The 10,612-nt window shown below is 37.4% G+C and overlaps 2 protein-coding genes across 2 annotated transcripts; both read left to right on the plus strand.

Moving 5' to 3' along the window:
- The first annotated feature begins 2,146 nt into the window (after nucleotides 1-2,146).
- On the plus strand, nucleotides 2,147-5,681 carry LOC138001511 (uncharacterized). Its single transcript, XM_068848124.1, has 4 exons — nucleotides 2,147-2,165; nucleotides 4,037-4,335; nucleotides 4,399-4,630; nucleotides 5,104-5,681. The coding sequence occupies exons 1-4, from the start codon at nucleotides 2,147-2,149 to the stop codon at nucleotides 5,679-5,681; spliced, it is 1,128 nt and encodes a 375-aa protein (XP_068704225.1).
- Nucleotides 5,682-5,731: 50 nt separating this feature from the next.
- Nucleotides 5,732-6,244, plus strand: LOC138001512 (uncharacterized). The gene has a single exon (XM_068848126.1). The coding sequence runs from the start codon at nucleotides 5,732-5,734 to the stop codon at nucleotides 6,242-6,244; it is 513 nt and encodes a 170-aa protein (XP_068704227.1).
- The last annotated feature ends 4,368 nt before the right edge of the window (nucleotides 6,245-10,612 follow it).

Consider the following 10,612-nt stretch of genomic DNA (forward strand, 5'->3'; position numbering starts at 1 on the left):
GAGCTATAAAGCAAAACAAAATCATCTTCGAATTACATGACGAAAACAAAATCTGGACTCCGTATTTACTTCACAGATCATCTTTTCTTGATTTGTTTTAAGGAACATGATTTCACATATATCAAATAAACCATAAATTTGTTCTTGCTCTTGGCATAAAGTATGATTGATTTGCTGCACTTCTTGCGATTATATTTATGAATTTCCTTTAGTTGAGTAAAGAAGAAATCAAAATAGGACGGTAATAACCTATTAGGAAGTTTAAACATGAAAATAGAAATATGCTGGGTAACCAAGTAGAGTTGAATGTTCATCAAAGTTTGAAAAAGTGATAATTCTCATTGCCTTTTTCTGCAAAATATACCAGGGTTGAAGGGTCGTGGTATATGCATTACCCCATGAAAGTACGGCAAAAGTGAGGAAAGGATAAATTAGTGAGTAATAGAGATTAATCAGGATAGTGATATTTACATAGTATCGCAGCTTTGATAATGCTCCAATGCTCCTTTTAACTTTTTTAACAATACTGTCAACTTGAGGTTTCTAACTAAGATTGGAATCAATAAGGTAGCCCGATATTTTATACAAAAACCTCGCTTTAAATGATTGCCGTTTATTGTTAAATGAAAATTAGGTATTATTTTTCTTTGAGGGGGAAGGAAAAAAACAAAGCTAGATTTTTTTAACATTCAAAGAAATTTTATTAGCACAAATCCAATAATTAACACTGGTAAACTCCAATATAATAGCGTGCAAAGAGGACAAACCTTTATGCTTACTGAATAAATTAGTGTCATCAGCCAATAGGTGATTTCAATTTTTGAACATCTGATCATATCATTCAGAAACCTGTTCGTGTACCGAACAAAATAGTGCAGCCGTTGATTGTAAGTAAATGCATTTTGCCTTAATATTGTTTAAATTTATACAGTTGAGTTTTTACGGTCTGGTGTGTTTTACAAATGTTGAACCGTTCGAGCGGCTATAACTGCAAATAACACTGACAACATCTTCGAAAACGAAGGAACTGCTGAAATAATATATGTCAAAACGAGTGCGAGTGTTTTATCGGAGGTTATCGATGAAAGCTCGATGCCGTAAATGGAGTGCATTTTTTACTTCGAGGTGTTTGGAAACCCTGATGAAACACGAAACAAGAGTTTTTGACATGACCTCTCAACAGCAACAGACACCCTATCACTGGACACCGAGATCAACAAACACGTTGGTAAAGCTTGAACAACTCTGGCAAAACTATCAAAGCTAGTGTGGGGAAACAAAGATCTGATTGTCCCTACCAAAGTCAATGTATATCAAGCTTGCGTTATTAGCACTCTGCTCTACGGTAGCGAATCTTGGACAACATATGCACACCAAGAAAGGAAACGTCAGGTCTTCCAGATGAGATGCCTGCGAAGGATCCTTGGTATCAGAAACAACGATGTGCTAGCAAAAGCAGGTGTACCTACTACATATACACACTCCTCCATCAAAGACGCCTTCGCTGCCTAGGCCATGTGCATTGAATGGAAGACGGGTGCATACCCAAGGACATCATGTATGGTGAACTCTCAACCGGTAAACGCAAGGTAGGTCGTCCGCATGTAAACGTGACTTGAAAGCATGTGGTATCGACACAAACAGCTGGGACGTTTACGCTGCAGACACATTAGAGTGGAAAAAATTTGTCTCAAAGCGTCTGAGTTTTGGCGAGAATAAACTCAAAGACCAGGCAGAGGAAAAAAAAATAAAGAGGAAAGCTGGTCAGCAACAATCTCGTGACAAACTCAACTACGCACCAGTCTTTACATGCGAGGGCTGCAGTCGACAGTGCAATTCGAGGATCGGCCTCTATAGCCACAGTAAACGGTGCTCCTCTACAACCTCAACAGGCGCAACTCCATAGTCGTTGAATGAAGAATGCCAATGATAGTAATTATTAAAGTACTGATTATTCAATATTTGGGTGAGTTAAAAGAGTAGAACTCTTGAATAAATTTACATCATAGGGCGTGATGGAGAGCGAGTCAGAATCACGTCCTTTTCGCCTGACAAAATCGTCTTCCCAAGAAAGTGATTCACTTAACAAGGCCGTGTCAGTTTCAAATGAATATAAAAATAGTTGGGCTGCAAACGTTTTCGCTAAATGGCAGAGTTTAAGAGAGGTAAAAGTACCAGTTTTAGATAGCGGTGTAGTTTTCAAAAAATACGTACTAAACAAGGTTCAAGCGTTGAGTACACACAAGTTTTTATTATTATTAGATATTATTATTATATTATGCCCTGTCGCTGAACTATTGGGTGTCCACATTCGTTTTAACTCTCTGAACGCTAATGATAAAATGTACTGCGAAAGTGTTATGTTGAATATTCGGGAAATTGAAAACTCATTGTGTGCCGATAGTTTATTTATGTGTGTGTTGGATTTTTCAGTAGTGTAGCAGCTCCTGTGACTTTTTTTTCTAAAGCTTTATTAGCATAAAGGTTCATTTAAAAGGACACTGTCATGCGATGACATGCGCAGTATTTCTCATATCAGAAATTTTAACCGACTTTTAATATTTTGCTTTTTCTGTTTAAGTATACTCTTAATACGGCTTTCGAAAAACGGTAAAATGTGTATTTATCTATTATCGATCATCAGGATCGGAATCCAAAAAATAAAATATCGTGCCATTTCTGTTCACTGACAGCTGAGGATTCAGGGAAGTGTAACATTGTCGGCGGTACAGGCGCTCAAACAGAAGTTTTTTTTCTCTGTGATGTACCAAATATATTATCAAGATTAACATGCCATTTCAAAGCTGAAAGAGAGTGCATTTATTTCCAAGAGACGACTCAGTTGGAGTCGAAACACGGTGAGAGGAGAAAAATTTAGTCTTGTCTTCCTCACCGCTTGTGGTCTTATAATTCGTGCAACAAATAAAACACAACCAGCCCAGTGCAATTCCTCTCATCTAAATGCAGGTTTCTTCAAAAAATTCAAATATACATTTTAAAGTGAAAATAGTAAACGTTTATCCCCAAAGGAAGATGTGGCGGTCTCTGACATTTAAGCCACTAGTAGCTAGAAATGAGCCGCGACGATAGACTTTGATCCTTGTTTATAAGAGTGAAACGGCTTACACTTCAAGTACACCATACGTTGAATCTCTCATGAATTAACAGTTTAAAAAGTTTCTCTTCATGTAGATTCTGTATACTTCTACACTGCTTTGCTTTCTTGAGGAGATTGAATCACTATTTGGGCGTGGGGTGTTGAAAATTCTGAGTGCGACAGTGGTCTCCACGTTGTCTGCACCTCACCAAACTTGAAAAGTTCAGGCTGATTTTTTCAAGATTTTTTGAAAAAGCCTCGCGCATGCGCGTCCCTGACAGTGCTCTTTTTTTAAATTTAAGTATCTTGATCAGTGTCTTGATCAATGTTTGAACTAACGAGCTTTTCTTGATCTGTAGTCTTATTGGGTATCAAGATACATGCATCTGACCAAAATGGGGCACTCCTATTGGCTAATAACCTTATAAAGTATTAATGAGTTCGAGAATTGATGTCGAATCAAAATTGGATTCAACACGCTTTCATCTTTTGATGCCATAAACTTATGTGTGTTGACGACGACGAAAGCGGAGTACTATGTTGAGACTTAAACGTACGATATCAGAAGATTTTAGTGAAAACCACCTGCTTGCTTGTGCGCAATGACGTCACAATATGGCGGCGGACATCTTTTTTTTGGAAGTAACCGGAAGAAAAAGCAAACAAAATGGCGGGCTTTCAAATTGGAAAAACACCCAAGGATTTTGGGCAAATTCAAGGCCTTTCAAGATGAAAAAGGATTTTTCCTGTTTTTTTGGGTAAAGGACGTTATATTTCCACAATAATAAAACATAAAACAATTTGATCTTCTAGCCTTCAGTTCTCCTTTAAGGCCGTTTAAGGCAATAACAATAATAATAATAATAATAATAATAATAATAATAATAATAATAATAATAGCAGTCTCTGTATACCCAGCCCCTTTTTCACTACTTGCAGATGCCTTGTTCTTCAAACGATGCCACTACAAGAACACAATAGTGGCCGGTTATTCTGTAGTTACTCCCTTGTCACCTGTATACCCACAATGTACATGTGAAAACGGGGTGGCGGTGATTGAAGCGTTTGCTATTTTGGATGACGGCAGTTCAGACACGTTGATAAAAAGAGACATTGCCGACAAGCTGAATCTCGAAGGACCAGAGCAACTACTTTGCCTGGGAAACATTGAAAATAACGGAACACCACGGAGCTCTAGAGCAGTGAATCTTCTTGTGACACCGACCGGGAAACAAGCTGTAAACCTACCTGTTCAGATCCATCCTGCTTGGACAGTCCCTAAATGAAATGTCCCTCCACAGAGACTTGTCAAGGAAAACGTTAGAAAAACCTGGAAACACCTTGAAGATTTAGACATCCCTGCTGTGTCTACGGATCAGATAGGCCTACTTATTGGAGTGCAGGTTACCGAAGCCATGATTCAACATGAATACAGACGTGGACCAAAGGGGAAAGCAGATGCTGTGCGAACCGACTTTGGATGGGCGATTGCTGGCTTAGCGGGAGGAGTTCCTTCCCCCAGAACTAGTGTAAGTTTTGTTAGACATTAGGGACCTTTAGCATCGCGTTTACGGCAAACGGCAAACGGCTGCTAGCGGTTCGAGGTTTCCCGTTTGCCGTCGGCACCATAATTGAAAACTCCATAACTGTGCTTCTTTGCATGCACATGTTTAGGAACCTCGAGCCGCCATTTTGTTTTCAACTTCTTTCGCCACTCGATTTTCTTCGTTTTAGATCATGCAAAATACATTCTTTTTTAATCATAAAAAACGACATTTGGATCCATAAAAGGTAGAAAATTCTTACTAAAAGTGTCAAACGTGAGTTGGTTTCGTTAAGCGGCCAAAAAACTTTCTCGTAAGTCACTTACCGCTGGAGCGCCTTCTTCCCGTCAAAATCGGAACCGCAAACTGCAAACGTGACGGCAAAGCGGTGGTCACGTGATCTCCTCAGGTTCGCCGTTTGCTGTAAACGTGATGCTAAAAGTATCTATTGTGTTACCCTAGACACCACATTGAATAAAGAAGTTGAAAACTGGTGGAAGACAGAGTCATTTGGCACCAAGTTCAATTGTGATGTTTCAAGATCTGCGGAGGACGAAAGAGCTCTTAAGCGCTTAGAAGAAACTACAATCTTTCGAGCTGACCTGGACCATTACGAAACCGGTCTTCTCTGGAAGGATGAAGAAGTCGTGCTCCCAAACAATCGGCCACTGGCAGAGCGAAGCCTAGATAAGAATAGTGAAAGAGCCAAAGCCTATTATGACACAGTGGAATCCTACATTGCCAAGGACTATGCCAGAAAGTTATCTCCCACAGAGATTGCTACTAAGGTACCCAAGAACACTTGGTACCTGCCACATCATGCTGTTACAAATCCCAATAAGCCAGGGAAGATTCGCGTAGTGCTTGACGCTGCAGCCCCATACAAGGGAACTTCGTTGAATGATCAACTGGTGACAGGCCCCGACCTGCTGAACTCCCTTGTGGGTGTGATCATGAGATTCCGACTGCATGCTGTTGCTATGATTGCAGACATTGAGACAATGTTCTTCCAGTTATCGAGAAAGATCAACCATCACTGAGATTCCTTTGGAGAGGTCCAAACAGAGATCGTCCTCCTGATGTCTACCAGATGCAAGCCATGATCTTTGGTGCAAAGTCGAGTCCAACCTCCGCAAATTATTGCCTTAAGAAAACCGCCATTGATAACAAAGCCACTTGCAGTGAAGAAGCTGTCAGTACAGTCCTAAGAGATTTCTACATGGATGACCTCCTGAAGTCTTTGAAGACGAGGCAGCCCAGCTTGCCCTCCAGCTTATTGAGCTTTTGTCGAGGGGGTGGATTTCGATTAACTAAGTTTATGAGTAATAGCCGAGATGTGCTAGCTCAGCTACCTCCCAAAGACATCCTCGGCAGCCCTGGGATCTCGCACCCATTTGATTTGGATCTGGACAGCCTTCCAGTTGAGAGATCCTTGGAAGTGCTGTGGAACGTGGAGCAGAATGCTCTTGAAATTAAAGTAGTTGCAAAGCAGTCAGCCCCAACCAAGGGAGGCATTCTAAAGCAGACATCAACCACCTTCGATCCCCTCGGATTGGTAGCACCATTTGTACTGAGGGCTAAGTTGATTCTGCAAGAGCTGTGAAGACTCGGGTTTGATTGGGACAAACCCATATGAGGCCCACTACTAGATGCCTGGGAAGCCTGGAAGGCAGAAATACCCCTCCTCGCAACCTTGTCCGTTCCCAGATGTTACCTTAGCAACCAACCAAGTGCCCAGTATGCACACGCACAAATTCCCATCTTCGCTGATGCATCAGAGGTCGCCTTCGGTGCCGCTGCCTACTGGAGATTTGAGACACGGAGTCATTCCTATCACTGCTCCTTCACATTCGGAAAGACGAGGCTTGCTCCCATTAAGCCCCTGACAATTCCACGACTGGAACTTCAAGCCGCTGAATGGCCGTTAGAATGAGTTAGACCATCCAGAAATAACTAGATGTGATGCCCAGCCAAATTACTTACTGGACAGATTCCACCACAGTGTTATCCTACATCAAGAGTCAAGGGACCAGATTCCATACATTCGTCGCCAACCGCGTTGCTTAACTAAAGGAAGTGTCTGATTCTGAGGCCTGGCGGCATGTCCATGTTGCCGACGATTGTTCAAGAGGTCTTTCTGCTCAAGAACTTCTTCGAGACAGCTGGTGGATTAACGGCCCAGATTTTCTTTTACGGGGTGAGGACTGTTGGCCAAACCAAGTTATATGCCAACCTCCAATTGACAATGATCCTGAAGTTAAAAGTGAAGCCTGGCTGGGTCTCAGTTCTGAAGTCAACTATGAGTTTCTGGAGCCTAAGAAGACCTCTTCGTGGACCCACCTGACACGAGTTACTGCATGGGTATTTCGGTTTGTGACAAGCTGTCGTCACAGAAATGAACATGTGAAAGTTACTAAAGAACCCTTATCTGTTGAAGAGCTCGTAAGGGGTGAAGAATTCAGGATTAAGAGGGCCTAATACAGATACATCAATGACAATTGATTCATGAAACTCTATGTTAGGCCATAAAAATTAAATCTCATATAATAATAATATAGAATGAGTTGTAATTTTGCAATACATGATGATTTAAAGAATACGGAAGAGTCTACATGTCCTTTTTGTGATCGACAATTAGTAGAAGTCGATAATAATATGAGAGTGGTCGAGTTATGCTGTAGTGGACAAGATATAGGAAATGATAATAATATGATTGTCTGTCTAAATTGCGGTTCAGTCCATGGTTATGGATATGTTAATGAGTATATCGATTTTTATGAGAATATGCACAAAATACGGCGGAAATCGGTTTATCATCGGAAGTACCATATTGAAAATGTGATAAATAAATTTAATATACAAATAACTAGAAATCAAATGGATAAAATTTTCAAAGTCTTTGTTGAGATAGACAAAATACTGCCTTTAATTAATAATGGTCGGAAACGTATGATCAGTATTAATTATGTTCTTAAACAATTATTTGAGATGATGAAACTATCACATGATACGATTTAAATAATGAAATCAAAAAGAACAAGACAATTTTGCAACAATTATTGGAATACGATTTTGGATTTGATTGGAAACAAAATTAAGTCAATCATTCATAAGTAATTTTTTTTTGTATTCTGACATGAATTTATCTACCACAGGACTGGTATCAGTAAGGAAATCGTCAATGGACAATAAATTTTTTTGTTGATATTCACCTGATCTCATCATATCCTTAATAGCTATGAGAAGATGTTGATAACTCTGATATGCAAACAAACAATTCTGAATTTTGAGATCAAGATTTTTATGTTTCATCCATCCTTGTATTAAAATTGCTGCAGTTGAAATACCAACCAAACTGATACCACTTGTAGCAATTGAAGAAGCAAGTCCTCCTGTTGCAAAATAACAGAAAGTGAATTACCAATAAGTCTCCACGTTTTGAATCGTTTCATGGCTTGTTTGTATGCCCAGCATTTCTTGTGATATGATTTGTAATAATCTTTCAATTCCTCAAGTTGATCTTTTGTCAATTTTTCTGAAATATGATTCCATTCAAATATGTTTTTACGTCGAACTGACATATATAAAAGGTTTATATTATAATTTTTTTGAAAAAACAAAACAAGATTCCAGTAATCTGTCCAAAAAAATTGTGATTTTTTAATCAAACTTGTTGTATATTTTTTCGGAACAGCATATGTATAACCACGATTCAATGAATGGTGTTTGTAAAACCTAGCAAAAGCGTCATGTAAAACACTGTGACTATTAAATACATCCATCCAACTAAACATTTTTTCAAACAACCATGTTATACAACCATTTCCTGGTCCTATGAGTCCTATTTCTCCATTGTTTAATTGAAGAATTTCATCAATTGATTTGTCAGCATTAAAATGTTTTTGATACAAAAACTGATAAAGAAGACATGATTTCAATATTTTATCATTCAAATTAGGGGATTTTTCCTTTGTCTCATTGAAAAAATGTTTGACATATTTTATAGTTTCTTTTATCATATATATTGTATATATTATTTTATTGAATATATTTAATCAAAATATTTAGCTCTTCATTTGGTACATCTTTGTTTATTACTTTGACTATAAAATAGCCGTTTTGAATAGTCATATTTCTATTAAAAGTCTGTATTTGTGTAGTTTGACTCGATGTGAAAAAATCGAATAATGACAGGTTAGGCCGATAATAAATTTCAATGTTTAGTGTTTCATAATCAAATTCGAAAGAATTATATAAATTTTGAATTTGTTTGATTATGGACCCACTTGGAAGCAAAACGTTTTTACTGCCATTTATAGTGAACGTTTTGTCTTGTGCATTAGTGTTGAGATCTCCATGTAAATAATGTGGTGTTTTTAATTTTAATTTTAAAATGTCATTTCCATTCGTATCAATTGGTATATCCATTTGCATTGTTTCATTAATTATATCATATGCATTTTCATAATCACAAATACTAAAATCAAGATCATTATTTGTTTCTTTTTTTTTTATTCCATAAATCAGAACATATATTGGCAACATGTTTGGGCTATTGTTGTCAAAAATACACTGAATGTTTACACATAAACGTCTTTGTATTGATTGTGAAGTACTATCTGGAGACAAGTTCAAGATGCTACGAAAATACTTATAATCTGAATTTACCTTTTTTGTTATACTTCTGTCTGTATTTATATTCATTTTTTCAAAACTAATCTTAAAAGAATTGAATTCCATACTGTAAAAAGGAGATTTTTGAAAATATATTTCAAGACAAACTGTATAATGATTGCTGAAATTATCTCGAATCACTTTGAAAAGATTAAAATCAAAACGACCTTTGAATAGATTTGAACCATCTGACATTTTTTTAACTTTCATAGTGATTGTTTTTTTGTTTGTTTTATGTGGTGAGTCATTATAAGTGATTAGACTGGCGTCTTGAATGCCAAAATTAGTTGTTAATTCACCATCATCCATTGCATATTTCAACACATCTTCTCTGTTTTCAAGTGTGCTTATATGACTCTCAGCTATTCCTCTGTCTGTGTATTCTATATTTTGAGTAGACAGTGTTGCGGTTCCATCATTAACTTGCTTTAAAGTTACTGCATCTTGATTATGTGTAGCGTTTTTGACATTACTTATTTGGAAATTATTCATGTCAAGATCATCAGACATTGATTGACTGCCGTCTCTTAAAATCACAGTGCTTGTATCCGACTTACTTGCTAATTGAGACTCTAAATATTGTTTATTGACACCATCCTGACTATTTACCGGATTTTTAACACGTTGAATCAACATATTATTTGCGTTCATATTGTCTTGTAATGTTATTTTTTCCGTTTTTTTTTTTTTTGATAATCGGAGAGTTCTGTTTTATCAGCTTTTAAAAACTTCGAGCTATCGATGCAAAATTTTGTTGCAGCATCTGTGATGAAGAGGATCTTGTAACCCAGTTATTTTTTGTTACCCATATCAACTGGATTTTGAGCTTCTATTTTGTCATCATCAACATTAAGATCAAAATAAAAAGCTTCAAGTTGCAGATGTTTGAGTGCATCAGCAGTCCCATGTCTTCCAGGTCCGACATTTTCAATCCTTCTGTTGTCCATGTTCAGCAATCCTGTCATTTTGTCACTTCCATCCATTTCCAAATAATCTGAAAATTTGTTTGTAATATTAGTGTTAATTTGATCAACATACTTTTTGGTACTTGCGTCACTATTTGATTGTGCATCAGCGACATTTCTCAATTTTTTATTGTCGATATCATAATCCCCATCATCAGTCAATTTGAAACCAACACCTGGTAATCCACGAATTGATTCACTTATCGTTGAAGATGATGGTAATGGTAATAGTCCATTTCAATTACTCATTATATTATTACATTATATTTTTTCATTGAAGTTTTTGGTTGTGAATTTTCGTGGCTTATCAATATACAGGAAGCAATATGGTT

The sequence above is a fragment of the Montipora foliosa genome, chromosome 4 (genome assembly GCF_036669935.1).
Source record: "Montipora foliosa isolate CH-2021 chromosome 4, ASM3666993v2, whole genome shotgun sequence".
Taxonomy (NCBI): Eukaryota; Metazoa; Cnidaria; class Anthozoa; order Scleractinia; family Acroporidae; genus Montipora; species Montipora foliosa.

What these genes read in the sequence shown, in the direction of transcription:
- LOC138001511 (XM_068848124.1), top strand. An exon ending in CACCGACCGGGAAACAAGCT is followed by an intron (nt 4,336 to 4,398) that starts GTAAACCTACCT and finishes GTCCCTCCACAG; the next exon opens with AGACTTGTCAAGGAAAACGT. An exon ending in TTCCCCCAGAACTAGTGTAA is followed by an intron (nt 4,631 to 5,103) that starts GTTTTGTTAGAC and finishes GTGTTACCCTAG; the next exon opens with ACACCACATTGAATAAAGAA.
- LOC138001512 (XM_068848126.1), top strand. Translation starts at nt 5,732, where the DNA reads ATGCAAGCCATGATCTTTGGTGCAAAGTCGAGTCCAACCTCCGCAAAT.